At 37.0% G+C, this 16,580-nt stretch overlaps 1 protein-coding gene across 1 annotated transcript in view; it reads left to right on the forward strand.

The window, feature by feature from the left end:
- Positions 1–16,580, forward strand: part of LOC141340109 (piezo-type mechanosensitive ion channel component 2) — a 203,914-nt gene that overhangs the window by 74,160 nt on the left and 113,174 nt on the right. Inside the window, exons 15-18 of the mRNA XM_073845042.1 lie at positions 1,406–1,635; positions 3,441–3,482; positions 8,271–8,303; positions 10,366–10,457. Of these exons, the coding sequence (XP_073701143.1) occupies positions 1,406–1,635; positions 3,441–3,482; positions 8,271–8,303; positions 10,366–10,457 (397 nt within the window). The remainder of the gene's footprint in view (positions 1–1,405; positions 1,636–3,440; positions 3,483–8,270; positions 8,304–10,365; positions 10,458–16,580) is intronic.

Genomic DNA, 16,580 nt, shown 5'->3' on the forward strand with positions numbered 1-16,580 from the left:
GAGTTTTTTTTTTGTTTTTTGTTTTTTTGTTTTTTTTTTCCTATTACAGTAGTTTATATGTTCATCCATGTCAGATTCATATCTGGGTTGCAAAAAAAAAAAAACCGAATATGGTGATTGGCGAAACATTTATGCAGTTTAAAGTCTTAAAATATCTTAAATGTGACCCTGGACCACAAAACCAGTCTTAAGTCGCTGGGATATATTTGTAGCAATAGCCAAAAATACATTGTATGGGTCAAAATTATTGATTTTTCTTTTATGCCAAAAATCATTAGGAAATTAAGTAAAGATCATGTTCCATGAAGATTTTTTGTAAAATTCATACTATAAATATATCAAAATGTAATTTTTGATTAGTAATATGCATTGTTAAGAATTTAATTTGGACAAGGTGATTTTCTCAGATTCCAGATTTTCAAATAGTTGTATCTCGGCCAAATATTGTCCTATCCTAACAAATCATACATCAATAGAAAGCTTATTTATTGAGCTTTCATATGATGTATACATCTCAGTTTTGTCAAATTTAACCTTATGACTGGTTTTGTGGTCCAGGGTCACAAATATGACAATATTAAGCTTTAAAATGACAATTTTAAGCTTTAAAGTCTTAATTACAACAACAAAAAAACATCAGCATGTTGTCCCGGCCATACCGATCTAGAGACAGACATTTTCCCTGTCCCACTTTTTATGGAATAAAGTCCCAGTCAGATGAATTAGGAGTAGGTGCTTTGACTGTTTTTGCAATAATGTGTAATTACCTACTATAATCCTACCTAAAATTAACAGCTGCTCTGGACAAAATTATTTTGCATATTTTATGCCTAACTTAAAACAAGAAAAAAAAAAGTTAATACTAAAATATGAAATACATGTGAAAAGCATTAAATTTACCTTTCTCATACATGTTGACACATTGTTACAACACTAATTTATGTTTTAAAGCAAATTATAAGTAAACTAAAACTAAAAATTAAAAGTATTTACAAGTATTTCTTGAAAACAGTTGCTTTAATTAATGTTTTGCAAGATAGAACCTTATAATTCCAAGCGAAAAATTACTTTTTAGAATTAGAAGGTTCTATCTGCGTTTGACCTGTTCCTAAAATCCCCATTTTAAAATTTAAGAGGATTTTGATATTGTACATTTAGAATACATTTAGGGTCCCTGTCATTTTCATGTAGTAAAGAAATTTGTTCCCTATATCGTTTTTGCTATATGAAATGCAAAATCTTTAAAGCTCAATATCTCAAAACCACTTAGAACGCAGATAGAACCTTCTAATTCTAAGGTGACGATATGTATATGTATATGTATATGTATATGTGTGTTTTCTCATTCAATTTTGGCCCTGTTCATTTCTGACACTGTTAAAAATGATTCTGCTTTCACTCATAGCATGTACGTTTATTTATGAGACAGTTTAAACATATGAAATCCATGTCTTCATTCTGTGTCAGGTTGCGAGACATTGGACTAGAACAGTTTGATACCATTGAACTATTTGCACGAATCTTACTGCCAGCCTTCTTCCTTCTGGCCTGCATTCTTCAGCTGCATTATTTCAACTGTGATTTCCTCTCTCTAACTGATCTTCAGACGGTAGTGACAAGGAACAGAATTAACAGGTGTGTAAAAATAGTCAGACTCATAAACACAATGCACATTTATCTTTTGGAAATAATGACCAAACAGGAAAGCTTATATTTAATACCGTCAGATTAAAAACTCCACAACATTCAGTTCTTTTTTAATTATAATAAGGGCAATCTATTTTAATCATGTATCATAAAACAGGAGTTTTCAAACCTGTCCTGGAGGAATTTTGTATGTCTCCCTTATAGAACACCCAATTCAGGTCTTCTAATAAAATTCAGTCAGGTATGTTGAATCAGGTATGTTAGATATGGAAGTCATACAAAGTGTGCAATGCTGTTGAGCAGTCCAGTTCCTGGAGGCCATATCTATCCAATCCTGGTCATGAAGGGGCCAGTGTACTACAGGTTTTAACTGCAACCTACTCCAAAACACTTGCCTGGAAGCTTTTAGTGACACTGAAGACCTTGATAAATTTGTCCAAGGGGGTATTCCAGAAAGCAGTTTATGTGACATACCCAAGTGTGTTTAAGGGTAAATTTCAAAATCACAGGTAACTTTCAAGGTATGTAAGTAGCCATAGCAAATTATCCTCTGAACATAACCTGTTCCAGAGTTAGTTTACTTTAGATTTATCAGAGCTTGTGTGACCTACTGACGAGACTCCAGTGGGCGTACAGTAACAATATATATATATATATATATATATATATATATATATATATATATATATATACAAAGTTCTGGCATGAAACTTTAGATGACGCAGTCCAATAGGTCTAACTCAATCTGACATAATGACATTATCACACGACACAGCTGATTGGTTTTCTCCTGTATTGGTAGCAAATGAGCTCGCTGCTCAACATTCAAATATATGACTAGTGCTTGCTGTAGCAGTTGCAACGTGCTTCAGAAATAACTGAAATCAACATCTCAGATATGTGAATGCTCTTTTAATCTATATCGCTGTGTATATTGTGTGGTCTGCCTAATTAATAAAAAAAATGAGCAACCATAAACAAGTTAATACAAAGCGTTATGTTAGCAGTTTGCATTGTTTGCAGGAACGAAATATTAAGCATATTAGAAGTTGCATTTAGCATATGTGTTTATACAGCTGGAGCAAAACACAGTTTAGACCGTGTAATAGCTCTAAAGACACGCCGATAGTAACAGACATGAAAACAGGTTAAATTAAAAAAGCATTCTTGTGTATTAATTTCAACCGGGATTCGCCATATCCAGTGGTGTTATCCAAGCAAGTTTACAATGGTATACTCTAAAGGGCTGATCACTTTACCAAACCAAGCATTTCACTGATTAATTTTTTATAATTCCTCCAGAATTGTTTAAAATTATATTTTTACTTTAATGATGAGGGTTAAAATGTGTACATGGGATAAAAAAGGGATAAAGAAAGGGATAAATCAGGTATTAATGTTTTTAGACTTAATTTATTTTATTTTCCAGGGTGTAATGTCACAAAAGGCAAAGGTTTTCACAGGGTATGGTGATTTTTCTATAGGCACAGTATTAGCATTAAACAAACAATATAATTCTCAAGGTTGTTTGGTAAACCTCCGGGAGTGACCAGTCAAGTAATTTAAAAGTGGATCAGACATTTATACAGATGCAGCAAATGCAGCAATTATGGACCTTTATTTGAATTCTAAACAAAAACAAATTACCCAGTAAGGGAAACATTCAGTCTCTGGCACAGAAAAGCAAGGAAGAGCCAGACATGGCAGGGCTATGCAAGGCAAGCCAGTGCAGTACACTTCTTTTAATGTAACATACTTTGGACATAATTCTATAATATTTTATGATATTTCAGAGAAGAAGACCTGAAGGAAACACTGAAGGGGATTTTTGATATGTGAGTATTCAACTTCTTGCAGCAGCTTCAGTTTTAATTGTTTCCATTTTTTCATATTATTGTACTTAGGTCTCAGTTTTTAGTCCACTGAGGTGAGTCAAATGTGAACTTAAGTGCAGTTTATTAACCAAAACATGAGCAAACAACTGGACATAACATGAATTTGAATACAGTCTATGAGACCAACTCACCAAACAGCAGGTTACATAGAACAAAGCTAGACTAGACTAAAACAACCAATCACAACATGACACATTAGTAGGGCTGCTCCCAAAGAGTCGATGAGAAGAGGCTTGGTCGACTAAAATTTTATTAGCCGCTTAGTCACAGAAAAAAAAAACTCCACAGGAAATGGTAAAGTCACAGAGTCCATGACGGACAGATTGTTTACAGCTGGTCTATGTGGTAATATAGTACAACGGGAAGGACATCCAAATGCTCATCTATCATTAACTGACTTCAAATATGGCTTTTCATCTGAAAGATGTATTTAGTAGCAACTTTGCATACAGATAAAGGTCTTATAATACATCTGTCGAATCTATAAAGACTGTACACTTATTTGTGTGCACTCCGAATAACAACGACACGTTGCGCTTTTGTAAAATAATAAAAGCCAACAGGTTGCACTTTCTGCCGGTGTCTGTGAACTTGAGTGCGAAACTTCGAAACTCTGTGTATACTTGCCTTACAGACATGAAAAGCATCTATAGAGAGTGAAATGTCTACTTTTAATTTAACCAATTCAAATAGAAAACAAATATTCCCAGATTATGTAATTTGAATGAAACATGTATACAAGCACATCCACTACTGCGGAGATGACGAGTCAGTGTCGCAGACTTCACCTCTTAAAACGAAAACAAAGAAAGCACTAGTTATTAAAACGTTAATGCAGTCTCTTTGCTGTTTTTCCCTGACACAGTCATAATTATTATATCTGCTGGTGTGCTGTGGCAAGCTTTACGTGTGCGCTTATTAGGCTATGTAGACAATCAAAAGCTCATTATTATAAATTATATTTTTACATTTCTTCTCTTGGTAGTGACACTTGTGCACTGTTTGCATACACTATTACAGATTAAGTCAATTAAATGCAATATTTGTCAAATACACAGACATTTCAGAAAGGTTTTCATGAAGCAGCAGAAACACTTTTCATATACTGCTTAGTACATCACCATCTGTTCATGAGCCAAGTTCAATGTAAATATATGCTATTTAAATATAGTGTTGGGGAAGCTACTCTGAAACTGTAGTTTGACCAGCTACAAGCTAGTCATAAATTACAGTAGTAAAGCTACATTTAAACTACCCTTCTGAAAAAGTAGCTAGCTACACGACAATTTACTATCAAAATGACTAAAATGTTATTTTATTTTATTTTGTTTTGTTTATTTATTAATGAACATTACACAACTGAATCATTGTTAATGAATAATTATAATACAGTTCTAAGTAAAATATAATAGTTATTTGGGGTTTAAAACAACATATTGTAATGCAATCATGATTTAAAAGAGTAGGGTGAATTCAGGTTGATTGGGACCAATATTTTTCCAACTCATTTAAATTACAAATAGTGTCCCACTCAATTGTTGAATTTTGCTAACTCTCCGATACACACAATAATAAAATATAGTTATATTATCTCAAACTGTCAAAGTTTACACTTAGTAAACTATATCTTCTAAACTATTTTATGAATTCTTTTTGTCTCTAGATGATACATGCAATATTTGGCATTAATTGGACAAATGGTCTAGGACGAGTTCTAAAAAGGAGGTTTATAAAAAACTACTTTATGCATTGCACAAATCCGGGATATATTTTGTTTAGCTTTTGTTTTGTTTTTATTTTCACCGTTACCTGTATAGTTGTGGAGACATGAACAAAAACGTAGAAGTACTTATTATATAGCACCACCTTTATTGGTGTGTGTGTTTTTGTGACATATCAGGACACAAATTTGTGTAATAACATGGGTATGACATAGGTATTACAAGGAGAGGGTGACTTATGAGGACATTGCCCATGTCTCCACTTTTCAAAAGGCTTATAAATCATACAGAATACGTTTTTTTGAGAATGTAAAGATATGCACAGTCTCCTGTGAGGGCTAGGTTTAGGTGTAGGGAAGGTGTAGGGTGATAGCAAATATCGTTTGTACAGTATAAAAACCATTACGTCTATGGAATGTCCCCACAATTCACAAAAACAAACGTGTGTGTGTGTGTGTGTGTGTGTGTGTGTGTGTGTGTGTGTGTGTGTGTGTGTGTGCAATAGGGCTGCACAATTCAGAGAAATTTGGTTGAAATCACTATTAAATCATCTGGGTTAGTGTGATGAATCGATCTACAATTATGAAAGCTGTTATGCGCAACTTGGCAGTGAAGTACTGGTCTGTGATCAGTAGTAAATGCTCCTCCTTCTGAAAGCATGGCAAAATTGGGTCACTTATAACATCAACCATAACTCCTTCAAAAACAGCCAGAAACCTTGGAGTTGTAATTGATGATCAGTTGACTTTCTCAGACCACATTACTAAAACTGCCCGGTCCTGCAGATTTGCTTTATTCAACATCAGGAAGATCAGGCCCTTTCTTTCGGAACATGCTTCACAACTCATTATTTAAGATCTTGTTCTGTCCAGGCTGGACTATTGCAATGCTCTTTTGGCAGGTCTTCCAGTCAGTTCTATCAAACCTTTACAATTAATCCAGAATGTGGCTGCAAGATTAGTTTTTAATGAGCTGAAAAGATCATTATCACTGGCTACCAATAGCTGCTCACATAAAATTCAAGGTATTAATGTTTTCCTACAAAACCACCACTGGCTCTGCACCCCTTTACCTAAATGTATTACTTCAGACTTATGAGCCCTCTAGAAGCTTGCGTTCTGCAAGTGAACGACGCATTATTGTGCTATCCAAAAGAGGCACAAAATCACTTTCACAGACTTTCACGTTAAATGTACCCTCCTGATGCAGGGCCGTCACCAGAGCATTTTCATTGGGGGGGCATTTTGTTTTCATAGGGGGGCACAGTTTTTATATATAATAATTTATATATATAATTATATATATAAAACATTAACTTGAATAAAGTTCTATATTAAAACATATTTTAAAGCATGTTTTTGCAGCGTTGAATAATAGCCGATCACAGACATGACTGCTAAGATTGTGTGCGCCAATGCGCAGCTGAGCAAAAGGAGAATTTTTCGAAGGAATCGCGTAGGCTGTTAACATGCACTGTCTAATATGTATCAATACATCACTATGTTATATGCGACTATATACTTTGCTTAAACAACACAGGTCCTTTTCAAAAAATTAGCATATTGTGATAAAGTTCATTATTTTCTGTAATGTACTGATAAACATTAGACTTTCATATATTTTAGATTCATTACACACAACTGAAGTAGTTCAAGACTTTTATTGTTTTAATATTGATGATTTTGGCATACAGCTCATGAAAACCCAAAATTCATCTAAAAAAAATAGCATATTTCATCCGACCAATAAAAGAAAAGTGTTTTTAATACAAAAAAAGTCATTTTTTGAAAAGGACCTGTAGGCCTATAACAATGCATTTTGTAATTTAAAACGAATTCATGACAATGTTTTACTTTAAACTACCCCAAAAGTTAGTTAAAAGTTCCTTCAAAGCATGTAAAGTTAAAAAACTTATTTACGTACTAATTAGTTTTAAAACATTTGCTGCATGAATAAAAAAAAGCTGCTATACACATATCAGACAAAATTTTATTGAGAGAAAAAAAACAGTTGTTGTCGACAAATCCTTTAAATTTGCCTATTCAGACAAAAACACTAGCTCCTCTGTTCTTGTATTCTATCTATCTATTTTTAGGCCTCTAACACTAGCTTGCTTTTTCTTTTTTTATTCTAGCTATTTTGTCATAGCACTTGCATGTTATTGCTCTTTTGTTGTTTTTAATTGCTTACATTGTCCTTTTTTGTAAGTCGCTTTGGATAAAAGCTTCTGCTAAATGTCTAAATGTAAATGTACTTCACAACATCAGTCGAATGTTTGGAATCATGTCACGTTGAAATCAATGAAAGCAGTTCAGTCTCTGTTTATTCAGCTATGGCTTTAGGCATTTCTGGGAAACATGTGCATTACCTTTCTTCTGTGGGGCATATTTGGAGTTTCAGTGTGAGAGTACCCTTTGGCCTTCGGATGGACCAGTTTTCACTATTGATCACAAATCCGTGCTTCACTGACAAGCTGCATATGAAAATCACAGCTTTTGCCAAATCTCGAATGCAGTTTAATTTCGATTAATGGGGCAGCCCTAGTGTGCAGCTGAGTTTTGGAGGAAATTGGGGACCATCCTGCCACATTTGATGTTTCTACAGCTTACAGTTGTGGCTGGCCAAACACATTTAGGGCATAAAAAGAATAATAATAATAACAAAAAGAAAATCAATACAAAAACAATAGGGTCCCGGCATCTTCAGTGCTTGGCTAACATCTTATTAAAAATAACATCTTATCTTACCTTTTAATATAATATAAGTGATTCCATTATGTGTTTTGAATTCATAATTTCCCCCTTAGAGGAACCAAACCCCAAATGTGTTAACAGTTTTAATGTGTGTGCTTATGTGTATTCATTGCAGCCCAGGTAGCTGTTCTTTAATATAATTTGCACTACCTGGATACTATGGTCCCTAACCTTTCCCCTACAAAGCACCTTCATTATTTGTACACTATGAAATCTCCTTTAATAAACATTGACTTTGGTTTTACTCACTGCAGGATGAAGAAAAACACAGAAAAACTGAAGAAATGGTGAGTGAATGGTGAATTTGTATTTATTATAATGGAATTTAGTGTCATATGTTTTTAAAAAAAAAAAACCAGAGAATGTTTTACATACTATTTACATATTTTGGTAGGGAGCAGGTTTACATTTTTTTCATATCAACTAACATTTTGAAAATACAGACATTTTTAGTAAAATTTGTAACAATAAGTTACTAGTAATACGTTGCTGCCTTGGATATTCCAGATCATAGCAACTAAAGCGTCTTAGCTGTAAAAATGCTGCGCCACCAAAGCATTTTCAAGTGCCACCAGCTGGTCATTTAAAAAGAAAAGACATTTTTTCAGCTGGCTAAAAACTCTTTGGTGGACACACGTTATTGAATATTTATTGTTAGGCATATGGCCTATTAGTCTTTTTTTAAACTGGAGCCAAACCTGAGAAAGCAGACCAAAATATTCCACTGCGTTTTGAGTAATTGTAATTCATAGGTGGGGATTATGCTGATAGTGAATGTGCATGCATGAGTGGCCTATTTGCGAATTATTGAATTCATTACTATATACATGTTTAACTGTCAAATCGGAGCATTTGTGAATCCGAAGGAGAGTTTTCGGAAAGTTCTGTTTTATGCGCAAATTACTCAGAATTTGTAGACAACAATGGTATCACCTGGGAGAGAATTGTCAGGAGACTTATTTCTTAGCACAAAAGAGAACAATGGTAGGAATCATTGTTTTAAGTGTGAAAATATAGAAAAAGCAACACTCCTCTACTACTGTTGTTGCTAGAGGAGGAGTGCAGTGAGAAGTGCCTGGTTCCCACAGTGAAGTTCAGTAGTAGTATAGGGGTGTATGAGTGCTGAACACGTGAGGGAGTGCTTTATCAATACTGTCATGAATTCACTGTTATGCAAATTAAATATAGTTATACTATAATAAGAAAAAAAAAATTTTTTTGGATGAGGTTAGATGACTGAAATGATTGACTTGGTCTCATGAGACCGGAGTGTGGATTCCCAGAAGTCTATATTTTGTCTAAATATGGTCTTTGGAAAAGGTTAAATTAGTTTGGCTACAGCAGGTAGTTCCATTATGGACAACAATCATGCATGTCACTTCTGCAGGCTGAATCTTACTCTGTGAGAAAAACAGTCACTCTTTTCATAGTTCTTGCCAGCTCTGAGACACTTGCTTGGTATTTCACCTGCTCCTTTTCTAGCAGAAAAACAATCATCAATAAATGAAAGCTTAAAGTGAAGGCCAGAATATTTCAGGGGCTTTGTCGCAAGTCCATTGCTTTTTCTATTTCTATTGTCTATTTTATTGTTCTATTCTATTGTTTTTCTATACTTTTGCTATACATTTACACTTAAAACAATTATTATTCTTGTACCACTGTCCTCTTTTGTGCTAATAATTAAGCCTCCTGACAATTCTCTTCCAAGTGTTATTCCATTGTTGTCAGGATTAAGTCTGAGAATGATTCAGTGGGGTACCTACTGTGGAATACTACTTTTAATTGTCTAGAATTGCCTTCTCTTCAAAAGTTTTGTTTCAACATACTTACCTGTTGATTTAAGGTAAAATTGTCTTGAACTTACATAAGAACTCTCCTCCGGATTCACAAATGCATTGTAAGCATCCGGTTTGATAGTTAATGAATTCCAATCATTCGTAAATAGGGCGCTCGTGTACGCTGATTCACAATCAGCATAAACCCCACCTATAAATTACAGCTACGCAAATTGTGTGTCAAGGAACGCAGTGGAATATTCTGGTGTGCTTTCTCAGGTTTGGCTCCAGTATAAAAAGAGACTTATAGGCCATATGCCTAACAATAAATATTCAATAACATGTGTCCACCAAAGACTTTTTAGCCAGCTGAAAGAAATGTCTCTTTTTTTAAACAACCAGTTGGTTACTTTAACAACAGTAAATGAGGTTCGAAAACACTAGATGGTGCTCTATCTCATTTTGTGTTTCCTAATTAATAAAGCAAGCAACTATATGTAACTAAAGTAAATAGTTTCAAAACCACAACACACCTCCCCTGTGGTATAATGAGTTTTTTTTTTTCCCATTAAAGGTTGAAGGAAAGGCAGATCCATGGAAAATGTAGTGATCAAATTTCGTCCACCTCCTTGGATGAACATCATGAAATAAAATTAGAAGATGATGGTAAGTCAAGTTCCTACATGAACAATTTGGTTTAAAGATCACCATACAAATAATCTATGCAACAAGTTCTCTGTTAGAAAACTGTTATTTACTGAGCAACATCTGTGTTTGTTTCTCCAACAATGCATTTTTATTTTTTCACAAATAAACTGACCTGAATTTCTAGATACTTTTTGCCCATCTTTACCTGTGCTGCTGTTACTGGAGATTATCTTATTGCCCCACCACATAGCTGCAGTGCTCATGATTCCATTGCCTCAACCATTAAATGTGGTGTTTTAAGGTGTAGAACTGTGTGCCATACTGCCGTAACCAATAGCTGCTCTTAGCACTGCACAGTAGACTCATGGCATCCTCACCATTCAACTCCTGCCAAACACCTCAGTACATTTACTCTATTCCTTTCCCAATGGTGTGTTCTCACTCATTCTATTGCTATATATTTCATCCGAGTCATTTAATAAAGTGTTTCTGGATTGTTTTAAAACTTACCAATCTGTCCAGTATGTGTTTTCCTGACAGAAGACCGTACTGAAAACAGAAACGGGCAGCACGAGCACTTCATGAGCATGAACACATTTCAGGAATTGGTTGATTTGCTTCGCAGTCTCTCTGTCATCCAACCACCACAATTCCAGTCACTGCACTGAGCACTTCTTTGCCACCTACCATGGCCAAATCAATGCCCTACTCTGATTCCCTGGCAAAGAAGTGCAACGGATTTCCATTGCAATTTTCAATGGCCCGCGAGATGCAGCCACAATGATTCCCTACTGAGAGAGCTAAGATCTCATTCTTAATTTCCGTATTAGCAGAGAAAGTGCTGCAGTGGGCAGATACAATGTGGTGGCAAAATGGACCTGTAACACAGACATTAAACAGCTTTGTGGCACACTTCAGCAAAGTTTTTGGTAAGTTTGCTGGAGGTACTTTCATTGGTGATCAACTTTATTATTTGAAGCCATTATTGATTATGTTAAGTTTCGCACCCTAGCACCAAGAAGTGGTTGGAACGAAAGCTCTCTTATCACCACTTACTGTCTCCTCATGTCAGGCTGCATCTCGCTGCATACGATGATTCCATCAGCCTTGAGAAATTAATACAGTTCTCTATTTGAGGAGCTTATCGTATGCAGGTTTGTGGGTAAACCTTAACGGGGTAAGCCTGGCATTTCTTCCACCTCTCATTGGTAAACCAATCCACCAGATCTCCAGATCCCATGCTGGTAAAATCTACACGTTATCCCTGGTGGAACGCATGTGGTGGCTGACCCAGAGATTATGCCTCTATTATGGTGCTGCTGGGTATGTCTTTGGCGAATACATCCTTGACATTTGGTGAGTGTTGTCCAAACTATGTTAGTTCATTACTGTCTCGTAGTGTTGTAGTACTCGAGACGTCTTGAGACCATTTTTTGCTTACTTGGTCTCGTCTCAGACTTGAAAGCAAAAATACTTGGTCTTTACTTGGTTTCGACCTTCATTGGAAGGAGGTGGACTCGTAATTTTAGACCAAGACAACGAGACCGCTTTCCCCATGTTTTTAAATGTGGGATGGATAAGGGTGCTAAAGGGTCAACTGTTTGCTGAAATAGTTAAAAGACGCACATTGAACTTTCTTTCTCCCTCTCTCTTTCTCTCTATCCTTACAGTTTGTGTGTGTGTGTGTGTGTGGGGGGGGGGGGGGGGGGGTGCTAAAGGGTTCTTTATTGTTCATTGTAGGCTGTTAAAAATGTAACAAATAAGATTTTGGAACATTGTGAAGTAAACTGTGTTAATGATATAACTAACTGGTTGCTATAATTAAATGTCACACTTTGAAGTTTGAACTCTCTGAATCTCTTCTGACAGTTTTTTTGTTTGTTTGTTTGTTTGTTTGTTGGGGGGGTAAGGGTGCTAAAAGGCTCTCTATTGTTGTTAATTGTAGACTGTTAAAATACAGTATGTAATGAGTAAGATTTTGGAACATTGTAAATTGTATGATGTAACTGTTTATACGTTATTTATAAATTGCTGTTATTAGTATCAAAATGCAACACCTTCAACTTTAATCAAATGTAGACATCATGCCATAGGCCTACAAAATTTTGACTCCAGCTGAGCTCCCTAGTCGTAAAATATTATTCTGAGAAAAAGTTTGGTAGACTAGTGTGCCAGCTAGACTGCTCCTATAGCCAACAATCCCCACTCTGAATTTAATGGCTGAATATGATACTTGGGTGATGTTAAACGTAAGTAAATCATGAAAATCTCTTTTTTTTGATCGGTCTCGATGCGGTTTCGACTCCTCAAAGACTCGATCTTTACTCAGACTCGACCGTGTATTTGAAAACCTACGGACTCGGTCTCAACCCTTTAAAGACTCGGACTCGGCATAGGCGGTCTCGTCCCCATCACTACTGTCTCGATTATTTCCTTTCCAGTCGCCTCACTTATCGACTCTAGATCAGCAGGGAAATTTATTTCATGAGAGACATTACAAAGCTCAATCCATCACTGGAAAACCCCTGAACCATGCAGATATCCAGTAAAGAGTCGAATCTCTTTGTCTACATGTTGGGATCTTTTACCATGAGGAAATTCACTTGCTGGTTCTGGAGAATTCCACCGCTGGTGTCATCCTAGGGGGACTGTGTTTAATACTGTACAATTAGCCAGAACACTCTTAGAAAACTGGTGAGATTAAGAAATTGAGCAAGCTATGTTTTCCTTCCTGTTTTCCCACATTACCACTTAAACTCAAGAAGGGATCACAATCAGTAGCAGTCTACCTAAATCGAGATTCCCGTGAATCAGCAATCTGTTTACATCCATAATTATTGCTCCAACTTTAAAGATGTCTTCTATCTCAAGAGAGCTTCCCAGTTACCACCACACTGGCCATGGGACTGTGCTATTGATCTGTTTCCAGGGGAAGCAGTACCAATCCCACTCCGGGTTGTCCTCCTGGCTAACAGGATGTATCAATAACTCTAAGAACCAAACTTACTCCATACAGCTCATTCCTTTGTTGGTACTGGTCACCCAGGGGCCAGTCAAATCTGGCAAGATCCTTCTTGTGCTCATTCCTAATCTCCCTTGGTTGCATCTAGAGGTGGATTTCAGACCTGCCTCCTTCCTAAGGTAATACCAGCTTCTTTGTGATTTTGGACATATTCTCCAGTCCTCGCTCCCCACCGCTCTGCACATTTTGCATGTCACTCTTAGTTAACACACCTGATTCAGATAACCAGCTCTTTAGAAGTGAGGTCCATGCAGGAACTGCGATCCGATTAACATGGTCCCTGCAAAGTGTTCATTGCTCCCTGCTCCCTAAGCAGGGGAAAACTGTTTACTATACTTCGAAAGATTCATTCACATATTTGCGCTACGCCACCGCATGTAGCGTCTTCACACACAGATGAAACTTACTAGAGAAGTGTGACATGTGTAGTGAATTTTACAGGAGACTCAACTCATTTTAACTTGGCCCACCTAGGGACGCCAATTATGTAGTGAGTGCTGCTTTCGCCCACTAGGAAGGCGAAATAGTGTAGTGATGGGTACTCGTATCACCGATGACGTTATGATTCTTGGATCACATGTCACTTAATGTGCGGTTATGAGTACATCACATAAGAAAGATTAGTGGGATATCTAGCTTGTAGAACCTCTCACTGTATTATCAACACAAGGAAGACACAAGTGTAATAAAATAAATTTATTAATGAATGATAGACAAGAGTAATCAACTATTAAATGAATACAATAAATGCAAAAGGAATAAAGTGCATAAGATGCATAAATTGTGATTCAGTTGGGTGTTACTATGTCATAGCTATGTTATCTTATGGAAAGATAAACTGTTGCTACTCTGAAACAAATAAGGTAAAGAACCTTATTATGCATCAAACAAATAAATGAGCTATTATTTGTTATCAACTGCAATCAGCTATACAATATCTAATGTAAATTAGAAAAATCATACACTGATAGTACACAACAATGCCAAGGTTTCTGGAAGAGGATTGGAAGTGATATTTACGTTCTCTGTGGTTGATTGAGCAGTCCGGTGGCGGTGAATTCTTCCACTGGTTGTGCTGGGAGCAGTCAGTGGGAAAAGGAGCAGGAATCCGTTTCGACAGCCTTGAGCATGAAGCGCTGTAGGATGCTGATCTCCTGGAGCACCAAAGGGTCCTAAGATCTGGAACACGCAGATGTGGCCCTGGTGTAGGTGCTGAAGGCCCTTAGCTTGGAACACGCAAGCAAAGGTACCTGATGTGAAGGTTTGCTTGCTGGAGCTCAACCTTGTTGCAAATGTCTGTTGGTCTTCTGCCTCTCTCGGCTAGAGAACTTGGTCAATCCGCTTTGTCTCTCTCGGATGGAGACTTAGGACGTGCTGCATCTGTGGTTGCCTCGCTGGACGAAGACTCTGAACGTGGAAAATATCTCTTTCTTCACAGACAGAACGTGGTCGTATCTGCTGCTGCCTCAAAGCTGGAGACTCGAAGCGTGGAGCGTCTGTTTCTGTCTCTCTGGACAGTAGGCTCAGCATGGTTGTGTCTGTTAGTGTCTCTCTCTTGTGGAGCTAGAGACTCAGAATGGAGGTATCTGTAGCTGCCTTCCCAGTAATGGGCCGCAGACTCAGAAAGAAGTTTGATCTGTTACTGTCTCACCTAGTGCTGGGCGATATGACGATATATATCGTGGGGACGATAGAAAAGTGTCTATCGTCCTATTTCTCTTCTATCGTTTCTATCGTCTCTAACCTAATTTTACCAATTACTAAAGAAAATATTGCATTAAATAGGCTATGACAAATGTATTATAGTGTCTTGTTGCTGTGCAAAGCATACTCTACCCTATAAGTGATAATCAAGAATAAAAACGAACTTTTTCACAAAGAAACTCCGTCTTGTGCGACGTGACGCTTTACGTTGTTGCGACATACTTTAACTCGTGAGTGCTTAGCCTAAGATGGAGACGCAAGAGGTTGAAGATGAATGCCCGGATCGAGTCGCAACAAACTGAAACTGCTACGCAGGCAGCAGACAAGAAGTAACGTTACTTTTACCGACACGTGGGGGTACGTCAGTGATTTTGTTGCATTTTGGCTTCAACAGCTCCGACACGGAGCAGAAGACAGTCATGTGCTAACTCTGCCAAAAGACTGTTTCCGCGCCCGACGCTGACGCCTGTTTCAAGCCTGTTACTTCGTCTGCGGTGCGTATGCGTTGCGTATTTTTTTCCGCACCCATGTTAACGGATCAGATCGTTCACACTGCACGCGGTTGCTGTCCGGCAGTGCGTTCCAAAAGCGGTGCGTTTGCAGCAGTGGAGCGATCCTTTCGGCACAGAGTCTGTTTTTGCTGTGCTGCATGCGCTGAATTAAAGTGACAGCGCATTGTTCGCTGTAAAAATGAACATGGATTGACACGGAAATGTACCATAAATGCATATAAATGCAGTCTACTGTGTTTCACAGTCAACACGTGGCTTTTTGGCTAGGTTTAAAATAGTGCAGTTTTAAATAAACAAGGCAACATAATAGATGCACTTGTCCAGGTAGAAAAGTTCTTTAAAATATGGTTTTTAATAAAGATTTAATACGAAAGAAAGGCACAGAGAGCCGACTGCTTGTCTGTGGTAAGTTTTAATTTAAAATATTTGTGATAGCCCAATTTCAATATGAAAAGGAAGCTATAGCCTACCTATGCTGTGTTTAAATGTGTTGCAACTTGCTTGAGCAACTTAATAGCCTATACAAATCTAGAAGTCAAGTGCATTGAATAATAGCCTACGTTGTTTATAATACGTTGAGTTTAAACGTGAATATGTCTAGTATTATTGTATTAGTGTACTGTGATAAAAGAGTATCCCAATGCTGAAAAAGCACGTTTGGATTTGAAATTAAAATAACGGATAAATGGTGTGTTTGTGGTAAACACCCGCGGATCAGGAACGGACTGCAAACGCGTCCTGTGTGGAAGCAAAACGAGTCCGTGCTGCCTCTGCACCGCATACATAACGCACACGGACTGTATACGCACTGCATACGGAGTATGTGTGAAACAGGCGTGATACTTTATTTTGGTTTGCAAACTTTGCTCTACAAGGTTGAAAAATGTTTTGTTTATTTTTTAT

Source organism: Garra rufa, chromosome 8, assembly GCF_049309525.1.
Source record: "Garra rufa chromosome 8, GarRuf1.0, whole genome shotgun sequence".
Classification (NCBI taxonomy): Eukaryota; Metazoa; Chordata; class Actinopteri; order Cypriniformes; family Cyprinidae; genus Garra; species Garra rufa.